The sequence below is a fragment of the Lytechinus variegatus genome, chromosome 7 (genome assembly GCF_018143015.1).
Source record: "Lytechinus variegatus isolate NC3 chromosome 7, Lvar_3.0, whole genome shotgun sequence".
NCBI classification, from domain to species: Eukaryota; Metazoa; Echinodermata; class Echinoidea; order Temnopleuroida; family Toxopneustidae; genus Lytechinus; species Lytechinus variegatus.
Genome location: NC_054746.1, coordinates 22116123 through 22130412, shown reverse-complemented (window position 1 = coordinate 22130412; position 14290 = coordinate 22116123). Strand labels below are relative to the sequence as shown.

At 37.4% G+C, this 14290-nt stretch overlaps 1 protein-coding gene across 4 annotated transcripts in view; it reads right to left on the bottom strand.

Moving 5' to 3' along the window:
- Positions 1–8251: 8251 nt before the first annotated feature.
- Positions 8252–14290, bottom strand: part of LOC121418758 — a 32237-nt gene continuing 26198 nt past the window's right edge. For 2 of the 4 annotated variants that reach the window (XM_041612843.1, XM_041612845.1), the window contains one exon: positions 8252–11206. In XM_041612843.1, coding sequence (XP_041468777.1) covers positions 10568–11206 — 639 coding nt within the window. In that variant the 3' untranslated portion in view covers positions 8252–10567. The remainder of the gene's footprint in view (positions 11207–14290) is intronic. The other 2 variants (XM_041612846.1, XM_041612847.1) reach the window with 2 other exon arrangements.

Here is a 14290-nt window from a genome sequence, read left to right as displayed (position 1 = left end):
GCACAAAATGTTCAGTGATGCTTGATTACTATTATGTCCAAGTTTCATGAATCAGATCCATAAACTTTCAAAGTTATGATGGGAATTCAACAGATATCCCCAATTCGGCCAAAGTTCATTGACCCTAAATGACCTTTGACCTTGGTCATGTGACGTGAAACTCATGCAGGATGTTCAGTGATACTTGATTAACCTTATGTCCAAGTTTCATGAACTAGGTCCATATATTTTCTAAGTTATGATGACATTTCAAAAACTTAACCTCAGGTTAAGATTTCGATGTTGATTCCTCCAACATGGTCTAAGTTCATTGACCCTAAATGACCTTTGACCTTGGTCATGTGACATGAAACTCTAATAGGATGTTCAGTAATACTTGATTTACCTTATGGCCAAGTCCATATAGGTCCATATACTTTCTAAGTTATGATGTCATTTCAAAAACTTAACATTACGAAAATGTCCCGTTTGATTCTCGACCTCACTTCGGACTGCAAACTGCGGTTTTATACCCCGATTCGCGTTTGGAAACTGTTCCAACCCCGATAAACCCATCTTGGCCAGGTAATCCCCTTGTCTCGATTTCACCACCACGGGCCAGCTAAATGAGCGTTGAGCCAAGGACGAAATGATAAACAAGGCTATGCTATTACGTAAGACTTGTCTGCCTGTAGAAGGATCTTCGGAATGAAATTATTGTATTCGATATTAATCACGTTTTCAAAGGCATATTACATTCAGACATCCAATACTAGTCCATTTTCAATTTCGAACGAAGAAAATCGACCTTGAAATAAGGAAAGTAAGCGAATAAAAATTACGGTATGCTTAGCATGCAAGGACCGCGATGCATGCATAGTTTCTGTCCGTCCAGCAAGAAAATGGGTTCACTCGCGCAATGATACAGTCTTAACGTTCGAAAAATAGAAGTAATGGCATACCAACATACAAAGTATAATAATCATGCTGCTGATATGCACAAAAATATGAAATCATTATTTTTTTTTACCCCAAAGTCTTATTCATAATTTAAATACAAACTATGCCTGTAACTATTTTTTAATCGCAAACGTATTATTGCACCATACGTGGTTCTCCGGTAAACTGCCCATGTGCGCTGCATCCATTCCACCGTTTGTTTTGGGTCGTTTATACTTTTAGTTTCCACCATTAAATGTCTAACTAATACCCTTTTCATAAACCTATCCTCCAATTAGCCGCCTAAGAGTAATGCGGATAATTCAATAAAAATTGCGTTCATAAACTCCGAAAATAAGCCGCATTATTTTTACGAGCGCCCGTCCTGAAAAAGGCGGATAATCGCCATGACAACTGGACACGCCCCCTCCGATGCGGTTGTGTTGGAGAAGGGTGACCTTGTGACCGCACCATTGCAATTATCCGCATTATTTGGAAATGCGTTCATAAACTGAAAATCTTATCCCGATGCCGCTATTATGCGGATAATAGCAGCATCAGAGTAATGCGGATAACTCTTGTCCTCCTCCAATTTTACGACCAAATTATGCTGCTATTAGCCGCCTAATTCATTTTAATTGGGTTTATGAAAGGGGTATTAGATAAGTTGTGCAAATTTTTTTTGTAAGTCTAAATGTTCATCGTTGGAGAGCGAGTTCAGGCGATTGATGAGTTGGGATGAAGGAGTGTTGGAAAGATCGATCACGTGTCTTAGTTTACAAAACCGCGTGCCCGTTGAACCCCGATCCCTTCAGTGCCCATTTTTAATATGTTCCCCTTCCTCAAGTACATCTTGTTGAATAATCACTTTAAAAAAAGTTGTTTTTTTGCCCCCCCCCCTTAGCCCCCTTTTCATAGTGAAAGTTCCTTTGCAGTGTCCTTTTTTATCTTTGATCAAGCGACCCATTTGAACATGCCCATATTTGATTGTGATAAATGTCTGTTTTATTTTCTAGTTCAAAATTTATCATTCTGCTAATATGAGGTGATTAAAATTAGCGCCCTGTCCTTTTTGTCGGGAGAAAGAGAGAGAGAGAAATAGAGATGGGGTGGAATTTCCACCCCATCTCTATTTCTCTCTATATATCTTTAACAAGGGCGCCGGAAGCGAGGGGGGGCAGGGGGCACTTGCCCCCCCCCCAAATAAATAATGTGCCCCCCTGAAAGTAGAAAAATGATAAATTTTTAAATAATTAAAGGACAAAAGTATACGATGAAGGCACTTTTATGCCCAAAAATTGTCATTTCTATTGTCAAAAATGAACAATTTTGCCCCTGACGGAGCAATGACATTATCATAGTAAGCCTGGCGTCTTTTGACGAACAGTTCCTCTGTGAAACATACCTTTGAAAAGCCCCTTTTCCATCTTATTACAGTGTGATAACGTTTAACCTTTTAATGAATACATTTCAGACTAAAACCGAATGGCAAGCTAATTTTCTTTAATATCTAAACCTACAAATTATGAAAAAGATGGATATCTTCTTAGATAAATGATTCGATTTTATATATTTCGATCCAAAAAAGTGAAAAAAAATCAAGCACGTTTTGAAATAAAAAGATGGCTGTGTATTTATGCAAAGCGCAAGCGATTTTATTATTTTTATAACATGTCCTGAAAGTTTTCTTTTTTCCCAATTATTCACCTCCCTTCCATCATTCAACTTTCTTCCCGGTCCTATCTTTCTTCTTATTTTTCGCCTCACCTTCCGCCGCTTCGCCCCTTGATCTACCTATGATGACCCCTCCCACGGCAGGAATTTTGTGTAAAAATGGAGTATAAGTCTCGTTAATAGAGTGTTTAAAAACAAATTTGGGGGATAAAGCATAGTTAAAGTTCATTGTGAAGGATTAATCATAACTCATGAAAACTATTCTTTATACTGAGTACGCAAACAATGAAAATATTCTCAGTATATTCCAAGTAAATTTGGAATAAAGGGAAAGTGAATTGGATTAACAAAGGTATGATTTTACTGGGTATGGAACATTCTCGTCTAACCGTCTATGCACTAAATTCAGAGGCGATTTTCTTTTTTCATCATTTTTATTAGTTATGAAATTGACAATGGCCATCGATGTCATCAATGTCATCACTCTTTGGCTGGTATATAGGGCTAGATGAGAGTTGGAGAATAGTTGGGCCGGTATGCCTTTTCTTTTCCTAACCAAGTTCTTAACAAAAACTATCTGTTTATATATATTTCGAAATTCGAGGATATAATTTCGATTTGAAATTATGTATTTTTTCCATAATAAAAGAGCACAAATAGTAGGGGGACATTTGATATTATGTACCCCTTTCCAAAATGGTAGGGGGACGCGTCCCCCCTGTCCCCCTGGGATTTCCGCCCATGGTGATGGGGGAGCTTTTGCATTTTCTAGAATAAAATTGAAAGATTTCGTGCACACTTTGGGTGAATTTTGCCCTCTCGATCGGTGGCCCCCGGATGCATACGGTCATGCATGTTTGTCATCTTAAAGTCTTTAAAAGGCCTATATTACATTGGTTTAAAACAATAGAGTTTGCAATAAGGCTCGTAATTTGCTGGAACTGCGACCCTGATCATGAAGAAACACCAGTCTGGGTCAGAAGGGAGGAAACAGGATCAAAAAGAACCCCAAGACTGTTTAATTCTCAAGAAATTTATTTTTGAATGCTCTTAGAAACGCAACTTTTACACTCAATTTTTACACCCTCAACCACACCCTCTCCCGCTCGATCGCTTCCGTATCTCACGCTTTCAAAAATATTGTGCCCCCTTCGGGATTTTGCCCCCCCCCCAAAAAAAAAAAAAATGAAAGTGTTCCGGCACGCCTTGGTGGAAACAAATCTGAAAGAAAACATGAAACCAAGAAAGGTATTTCAGAGGGAGGTTTACCGTATACACAGGCTATAGGCCTACAAAATAAGAACAATAATGGGAGATAAAGAAGATCACCTGCTAATAACGCATGTGAATTAGAAAACGTTTTGAATAGATATGAATATAACATTGAAATGCTATCCAAACATTGTGATTCATAATGCTGGTCTTTGTATTTTAATGTTCTATGTATAGGCCTACACCTCAGCTTTGAGAAAAGGACATTCATAGGCCTTACTACAGATATGATTGGCAAATGCACGTTCTTTAGAAGTGTAGATCAAAAGGGGGTGGATGAAGAAAATAAGTCTAGAAAGAAAAGAATTAGACAGCCAGACAGAGAGAAAGAAGGAAAGAAAGGAAGGAAGAAAATAAGTCTAGAAAGAAAAGAATTAGACAGCCAGACAGAGAGAAAGAAGGAAAGAAAGGAAGGAAGAAAGAAAGAAAGAAAGAAAGAAAGGAAGGAAGAGAGAGAGAAAGAAAGAAAGAAAAAAAGAAAGGAAGGAAGGGAGAGAGAGAAAGAAAGAAAGAAAGAAAGAAAGAAGGAAAGAAAGAAAGAAAAAACTTTCTATCAACGCGTGTATACATCCATGGCCATGCGCTCGCCGGAACACACATTGCAATCCATCGTGTGTGGCCCCCTGCTGTGACCGTAGATGCTGGGGTGAATTATCTTCGCGGACCGAGGTCAAGAAACAGGTGTTTCTATACTTAAATTTAATCTCTTGAGGGCAATAGGATTTGTATTACTGGGAGAAGATATTTGTTGATAAGGAAAAATGGGGTATACAGCCCTCAAACGAGAGATTTTCGTCATGACCTCAGGTTAAGATTTGATGTTGACGCCGCCGCCGCCGTCGTCGCCGTCGCCGTCGGAAAAGCGGCGCCTATAGTCTCACTTTGCTTCGCAGGTGAGACAAAAATCAAACTGGCATAGTGCTGAAAATTTTATCAAAATTGGATTATAAATAAGAAAGTTATGACATTTAAAATTTTCGTTTACTTGTAACAAAACAGTGATATGCACAACTAGGTGAGTAAGTCGATGATGTCCATCACTCACTATTTCTTTTGTTTTTTATTGTTTGAATTATACAATATTTCATTTGTTATAGATTTGACAATAAGGACCAACTTGCATACCAACCAGGATGTGCATATACTGTTTTGTAAAATTAAGCGAAACTTTAAAATGTCATAACTTTCTTATTTTACTTCCGATTTTGTTAAATTTTTCAGTGTTATACTTGTTGGACTTTTCTCTTTTTACTTTTTGTTGGGTGGGCTTGTCCTTTAAGAGTGACTATATAGGAACGACTGTTGATTCTTTCTTGTGGTAAATGGTATACACCAAAATGTTTATTGGTGGTGGTATAGCGCGTAAGAAAGGATCGCCAGTCGTTCGGAAAATTTCTCTTAACTTACGAACAACTTTATGAAACACCCACCCGTTGGCACAAAGTCAGATGCTAAAGTATTACCCTGTGGTATGCAGTGTCCCCTCCTGTCCCCCTTTTTCGAAGTTTAAGGTTCGAAATATATCACTTTACTTTTTCCCATGGAACCAAATTTCTACCCCCCCCACACACACATTTTCTCTTTTTTTTCCCCTTGAAACCTGTGGGGTCTATGGGCCTCAAGCCCCTTCCCATCCCGATGCATCATGTGATTTGGTAATAATATAGAGCGGTGAGTTTAGTTTGTCTCTAAATAGTCGAATAATATTTTGCCAGTATTTTTTCTTATCTTGTTAATTACAGTGAACCGATACATATTATACTGTCAGACCACGTATTTGACCTTTGATGACCCCCATAATCTGATTATCAATTCATCTTGTACATTTCAGCAACTCCATGCTGATTCTTGGATTAATAAAAACATAATGACAAATGATAATCACGTGACAATGATCCCTTTTTCACACTCATCGTTATTTAAAAAAATAGACATGATAATTATAGGCGTCATCAGAAACCCAAAAAATAAAAAAAATCGAGGATAATAAAAATATGTATTTTTGTTTCAACTTCTGTCCATTTCAGCAAAGCGACCCTTATGCATAAACATGACCATCGGAAAGGGTCTATCAGTGGCGGATCCAGAGGGGGGCGCCCCGGGCGCGCGCCCCCCCTATTTTCGCCGGATTTTTTTTTTTTTTTTTTTTGATGGTTATATTTACTGGATTGGTACAATGTAGTCAATTTCAAGGGCTAGATCTAGTCAAAACTATATTTTAACTTACGCTCATGGCCTTTGTGTTCGCACAAATGCACCTCTGTCATACTGTATTGCAATATGTAAATTCCGGAATTCCAGGGCGCGCAAGTCGATTGGTTGGAAAGTTGCACCACTTGTAATCGGGAGTTGCAGTGCAGTGACCAGTGTGAAGATGTTGGATTGGATATCATTTTTTCCCGAAATTTTGTGTTTTTTGTAACATGCGTTTGTCCGTCTTTATGGCAAATACATGTAAATTGTAAGTAACAGATCGCGAGAGAAAGTGTCAACGATGCGAATGATGTCTATCCCCGAGATTATTCTTCACTCAAAGATGAAGCCCTGTATCGGGCGCCTCGTGCGCAGCATTATCATTCTGCCTTGGTCATGTACGTTTTCACTGAAATGTATAGGTTAGACATATTTGTATTTAATGTAAACTAACTTTTACACTTTCTGGTAGATTCAGAGGCATATTATCCAGGGCGCCCCAACCATAGGCGGATCCAGGGGGGGGGGCCGAGGGGCCGGGCCCCCCCCCCCCCCCCCTATTGGCTCTGTTTTAACTGTGATCCTTCTTCACCTCACAATTTTTCCACAAAGTGCTTGCAATACAGAGCTTAAAGTGACCCCTTTTCAGATCTGAATATCATATATTTTTAGCTCGCGCTTTGCGCTCGCTTTATTGATTTTCATGGTAAAAAAAAGGTATTTAGAATACCCAAATTCTAGGTCGATATCTCAAACACACGTTTATTCAGATACGCACCTTGTTCTCCATTTAAATAATTATCCAGTTTCAGATAACAATATAAAAAATTGTCTGCTCGCGCTTTGTGCTCGCATTATTAATGTATGAAAATTTCCAATAGCTTAACCTTTTCATGATTTACAAAACATGAATAGAGTGTCCAGAATTTTTCCGCTCGCGCTTCGCGCTCGCATCAATAATGTTCAGTTTTTGTCTTATCCTTTCCACGATTACAAAAAGTGCTTGAAATTTCCATTATTCAGGTAGAAATGTCAAAAATTTCAGCTCGCGCTCTGCGCTCGCATTATTAATGTAAGGAAGATCCCCACTTCCTCATCCTTTTCATGATTTACAAAACTTGAATAGAGTGTCTCGTTCAGTAGGTCTAAATCACGAAATTTTTTGCTCACGCTTCGCGCTCGCACTAATCGTTTAGTTATATACCTATTCTGTTAAGTTACAAAAAGTGCTTAGAATTTCCATTCCTTAGGTAAAAATGTCAAAAAATTTCAGCTCGCGCTTCGCGCTCGCATTATTTGATTTTTAAAAATATGTAACGTCTTCATGGCTAACTGCAAGCAAGTCCTTAACAGTACCTTTTCCATCAGTTCATTTTTGCTCGCGCTTCACGTTCGTAATAATTATTCACTTGCATACACATCTTTTTTCAGGATTGCCCAGAATGTTCAAAACTTTTAGAAAAAAGTAAATAAGATTCCCAAAAAAAATAGCTCGCGCTTCGCGCTCGCATTATATAAATAATGATTATGGTATTATATATTTATGTTTATTCATAAGAATAAAGCTAAGAAGTGACTAATATGACTACCCCTTTAAAGATACCAAAAATCCCGGCAAATATCATATTCGAGTGGCCGATCGGGGAAAATATGGCTGAAAAAAAAATTCCGGGGCCCCCCTATTGGCGAAGGCTGGATCCGCCCCTGCCCCCAACTAAGTTTCGCCGAAGCAATCATTCCAACGAATTATCAAGGAGCAAAATTGTATATTCTCAATCACCAGTCGACCCCACTCCGCGTTTGCTGTGTATAGGCAGCTATATGTCAGCGTAAGGAGCGAAGATTTTATGTGACGGGGGGGGGGGGGGGGAGAATAAAAATACTTTCGTGCAAGCAAGTGAAGAGCCTTTGCCAAATGTATGTTTTGAATGACCGCTTATACGGTGTGTGACTGGAAACCAGCTCCTAAATGAGTCAGTATGTGTCTTTTAGTCATGAAGTTACAGTGATTTAAGTGTGCATTTTTCTTCTAAAGGTGCTCTCAAAATACGACTTTTGGACATGATTTTTTGAAAAAGTCCTTGCCGTGGGAGGGGGGTATCCCCCCTCCCACACCCTCCCCCCGCTTGGTCGCTTCGCTCCCTCGCCGCTGGCGCCCCCCCTATTTCAAAATCCTGGATCCGCCCCTGTCTATGATAATTTTCAACAAATTTATCAAGACATGAGCCCATCACCTCTCAACAATTGAACAGACAAATATAATCATCAATTCACGGACTAAAATAGTATATAAATTCTTGGTAATATACGTTATAAAAATAGTTTCAGTACAAAAAATAAGAATTTGAGTGATACGTTTGACAGAGAACCACATAACATTTAAATTTCAAAATGTTTTACATTCGCTGGTATATGTTGTAATATTAATATACAAGCTTGATGCATTTATGACATAAACAATTATTACAAATGCTGTATTTCAAATCACTTGTTTCATAAACAACAGGGATCCATTATACAGAAAGAATTGAGATCAAACACAACTTCTCAAATCAATCGCTAGTTGATTTTCAACCAATGTAAATAATGTTCATTCAGTAACCATGGTATCCGTCATTATATAAATCCAACACAACAATCATGATAGCAGATTATGTGCATTGACCTGAAAATGTTTGATAATAGTAACAGTATTTATAAAACTATTCCTGCTTCGGGTAATGCATTTAAGCCGACAAGCATAATTATTTGACTTTATATTTCAGCTGTTTGTAAGATTAAGCTTAACTTTAAAAATAACTATATCGTGTTTATGAAAAAGTCCCCATGACGAAAGTTCCAGATTACATTGTTATTTCATTTATAATTGTGGTTTTTAATAGTATGGTAATGGTAACCATATCTAAGTGACTTAATTGGTTTGGAAACATCAATCATGTTAATAATAATGAGAAACTGAACCACAAAATGCCATAATAATGCGTTGATTAGCGTACAGATGGATATTTCATTTCCATTTCGTCCGACCCCTTCATCAATATTCATCCCGATTTTGTCTATTATATATGCCTATATCTCTATCAAATTGTCACGACTTGATGATGATATAGTTCATGAACTAAGGGGAAAAAATAAGTAAAGAAAATTACCCTGCTTTACTATCAACTTAAAAATACCACATACAAGTGGATCAGTAATTCAACCATGTAAACGCGTTCCAATAGCTTTTCTTAAAATCATAATTTATCTTTGTGTTTTTATCATTGAAGACATAGCTATGAACGAGGACGCAATAGACCCTATAAATCACTACCGAGTTGTTTGATTTGAGTATCAACAAATTTAAAAGAATTACATATGTTTGAATATATATAATAAAAATATATATTCTCGTATATACCCTCGCTACCGTAATACAACTTCTTAGTAGTTACAGTTTGTACAAAAAATAGATAATAATGAATTACACAAGCAGATGATTTTATTTTCCGAATCAGCACGTCGCATTATAGCGATATCGTCTATGTTAATAACATTAGGCAAACACCATGTAGATTTGCACTTCTAAGACAATATCAAATAATACGAAGCGCCTGGATTACTGTATTGTATTTTACGCAAGTTTTGTATTTAATCTTACATTTATACCCCATCCCGAAGAAAAAAAAGGAAAAATACAAGACCATTATAAGTCAATTTTAACTTATCTACTCTCTTTAGACTATTTATGTATTTCAGAAAGTTTTACTTTTATAAGCACTATGTTTCAACAGACTCCTTTTTCAAAAGGGAATGAAGCAAGAAGAGAAGTTGCTTTAAGTATTTACAGACCCTGTATAATCACATATTAAAAATTCAATTTCAGAATCTTATTTATACAGAATAAACCATTTTTATAGAGCTGAGTTGAACATATTAAATCACGCTATTGTCCCATCTTCTGGTTATCATTAGATTTGGGTACTTTATACTAAACTTCCGATCGAAATTTTCAGCTGTAAAGGGCACAAAATCTGAAGAAAATTTGAAGAAAAGTGGAGAAAAGAAGAAGAAAAAATAGTATCAGGAACAACCACATGAGCCACTCTATGAACTAGAGGGGGCGCAATTTTATCACTTTTCCTGGGTTCCGCTATTCCGAAACGCCACTTTTTGGTATTTTATACGTCCTCTGTTGAACCATGGACCTATATGTCTATGGTTCACAGTAGGAATGATTTGTGGGGGGGGGGGATATCGTTGTCGTAAAAAATGTCTTTTATTCACGCTTTCGTGATCCACATAATTGTATTTATGCATTTAAAATGAATTTCATTGTTAACGAATCAAGAGAATCTCATCCAGAACTGTACTAATAGCGTTCAAATCGCACGATAAGGGACATACGGTCTTCGTCCTGTTCCTGTTCTGAATCGCGTAAACCCTTGAGAATAAGAGCTCTTTATATTCTAATAAAATTAATCAAATTTGATAATAACAAGACACTGTGTTTGTTAGTACTGTTGAAATATCAGTTCAAACTTCCTTGTTTGCGGCTAATATAGTTCGATATGAGACTGGCTGCATCTTTTCGTTCGATGGCTTTTACTGCTTCTTCAATGTAAGCCAATGTATAGCCCATACTTTCACAGCAGTCTAGTAGTGTTATCGTTGGACGGGAGCTCACGATAAAACGGTGCATGAGATGGTCCAAACCTAGATAGCGTGCTAACATGCTCCAGTCGTTTCCATACTCTGCCAAATCATCAAGAAGCTGACTCAGGTCTTCCTTCAACCCCTGTGGTATGGAAGAAGATTGTGTGGCTTGGCCACTCCCATCCGTGCTCGTTTCACTCGTCGTTGTCGAGGATGAGGCCTCCCCTTCCGACCCGCCCTGATATTTCTTCTGAAAGCCGCGGGGTGTGGTCCGGGAGAGTGGGGCGAGGCGCTGTCTGAGGAGGGAGGCGTGGTAGTGTCGAAGGCTCTGTTTCCTTTGCGCCTCGCGGCGTTCCGACGTGTGGCGGGCGGGAAGCGGGTAAAAGTCAAGATGCACGTAGGCATCTTCCCCTGCAATGATGGAATCCCGAGAGCCGGGAGCTGGTGTTATGAGGTGTTGAGATTGGGCCTGCCACTTGGCAATGTCGAAAGGCGTGCAGTATGCACCATGCTCCTGTCAACAAACAATGACAAATAATTGACATGCAGAACAAGATGCACTAAAAACAGAGAGCAGAAGAAAAATAATAATGTAAACAAACAGCGATCAAAATAATATCAAACCCTATCCTTTCGGGTAGGGGTGTCTCATCAGCACATCCATTTCCCTATACTGTATAACACCCATGGACTTACAGGGAGTTGCCAATATGGTCTACCAGCCACTTTTCCAACACCGTGTAGAAAAAAAAACAAAAAAATTATCATGAAAAGTTATGGTTTTGATATCTTGCATGGTCAGCCCCCCCCCCCACACACACATTTTCAAAACCGTTCCGCGGCCCTGTATTATTCTGTAAGCCCCACTCGCGTACTAACTTTACACATAACGACAGCAACAAACTGATTAGTTTTCATCCACGTACAGTCCATTAACCCTTTTCTTTTCTAGGCCTACACCCATGAATGAAAAAAAGTACGACTTAGCCGATGGATCATTAGGATTGTGTTTTGGAACAACAGAGACACCGTTAACACCTGTCAAACTAATTAATCTAATCAACCCTTCACCACTTCATGATAACTAAAGTGCTTATTTCAACATTCAGTTAAATCTAGGTATACAGTGAAATATGATTATTTTGGTCAACAGTGCGAAACTCCATGCATGAATACATATTTTATATAATGTTAAAAAAAATCTAGATATTTTGTTTTAAAGGAAAGAACGTAAACATAAAAGGGAAAGGGAAATAACATAAAATCTAAATAAAAAAAACAAACTTCAAATCATGTATGAAACGCATAGAACAATAAAAAAACAACTGCACATTACGAGATAAAAGTACAAAATATAAGTCCTGGGGCCGTTTCATAAAGCTGTTTGTAAGATAAGAACGACTGGTGAACCTTTCTTACGCGCGTAACCATCGCCAATGTATATACAATTTACCACAAGAAAGGATTACCAGTCGTTCTTAAAGTCGATCTTAACTTACGAACAGCTTTAGGAAACACCCACCAGGTATGATAAAAATGCTTCCCGAAAATTTGTTCAGGAATCGGGGGCCAAGAAGGAAAAAGATACGGGTGATAAAATAACGACAAACGAAGAAACGAAAAAAAAACAGAGTGAATGAAAATACCAATGAAATAAAGGGAACGGGGGAAGATGAAACAGAAAAGGAACTAAATAAGGAGAAAGAAGAGAGCGAGAGGGGGAGAGAGAGTAGAGAATATATACTATGATTAAAGAGAGGTGCAGATGATAAAAGAAAAGAAGCAAATTCAACATGACGAGCAATCGATCATTGGGTATGATTGTACCATGGACTACATGATTGTACTAATCACCTGCTTACATCATCATGCAATCATGCAAAACTAAGAAAGATGAAATCATTTTTCTTAAATTGATTTATTCTATACCTGGGCAAACCCATTAGTTAACCTGTAGTATGTCACTCGTCTTATTTTCTGTTCTGCATGCATGGACTTGGTAGTTGTAAAATTGCAATTAACATACATGTTTTACGAACATTGTAGTGTAGTTGTGGTGGGCTATTTTGCAGTGAACCTTTTTTTATTGATTCCGATGAATTAAACGAAGAATTTTATATGTATATTCTTATACAAGTCTCATGCATGACATAAGGGTAATCTTTGAGAGGAGCGTTGGGTCACCTGACTAAGATTAATGAAATGAAAAGCTCTTTGGGCGCTGAGTAGCCTACAACAGAAAATCGTCAGTGCCACATTCAAAAATAAAATAATAAGCCATAAGTTTAATATTCCATGTGGATTAATGTGTAATAAAATCATTTGGTCTAGTTGTAATCAGGTCTACTTTAAAAAAAAGTGGCAACATAGTAGTTGCAGTTGAAAAGGCAGCAGCAGCACTTTGCTAAACAACACAAGTTGTAAAATAAAATTATAATGGTGGTGGTGCAAGTAGTAGTAAAGTAGCAGTGGTAGAAGTAGTAGTAGTAGTAGTAGTAGTAGTAGTAGTAGTAGTAGTAGTAGTAGTAGAAGTAGTAGTAGTAGTAGAGTAGTAGTAGTAGTAGTAGAAGTAGTAGTAGTAGTAGCAGCAGTAGTAGTAGTAATAATAATAGTAGTACCACTATGATTTTCTAGTAGTAGAAGTAGTAGTAGTAGTAGTAGTAATAATAATAATAATATTAGTATAGTAGTAGTAGTAGTAGTAGTAGTAGTATAGTAGTAGTAGCAGCAGCAGTAGAATGGTATAGTAGAAGTAGTAGTAGTACACTCCAAAAACACTGAGTACAATTTGCAATATTAGGTAGAAAGGTAACATGCATGTTTGTTGGGCATTTTTTATCCCATGGGCTATTTTAACGCAATATTGCGAAAAATCTACACAACGTACATTGGGTATCTTTTTACCCAATCAACATGTATGTTCCCATTTTACCAAATATTGGGTAAACATTTTTAGAGTGTATAGTAGTAGTATAGAAGTAGTAGTAGTAGTAGTAGCAGTAGTAGTAGTAGTATTAATAATAATAGTAGTAGTATAGTAGTATTAATAATAATAGTAGTAGTAGTAGTAGTAGAGTAGTAGTAGCAGCAGCAGTAGAATGGTAGTAGAAGCAGTAGTACACTCCAAAAACACTGAGTAAAATTTGCAATATTAGGTAGAAAGGGAACATGCATGTTTGTTGGGCATTTTTTTAACCCCATGTTGGACTATTTCAACGTAACATTGCGTATTTTTTTCTTTTTTTACCCCACCAGCATGTTCCCATTTTACCCAATATTGGATAAACGATTTTTTTTTAGAGTGTATATCAGTAGTAGTAGTAGTAGTAGTGGTAGTGGTAGTAGTAGTAATAGTAGTAGTAGTAGTAGTAGTAGTAGTATAGTAGTATAGTAGTATAGCAGTAGTAGCAGTAGTAGTAATAGTAGTAGTAGTAGTAGTATAGTGGTAGCAGTAGTAGTTGTAGAAGTAGTAGTAGTAGTTCAACCATGGTAGAAGTAGTAGTAGTAGTAGTAGTAGAAGTAGTAGTAGTAGTAGTAGTAGTAGTAGTAGTAGTAGTAGTAGTAGTAGTAGTAGTAGTATTATAGCAGCAGCAGCAGA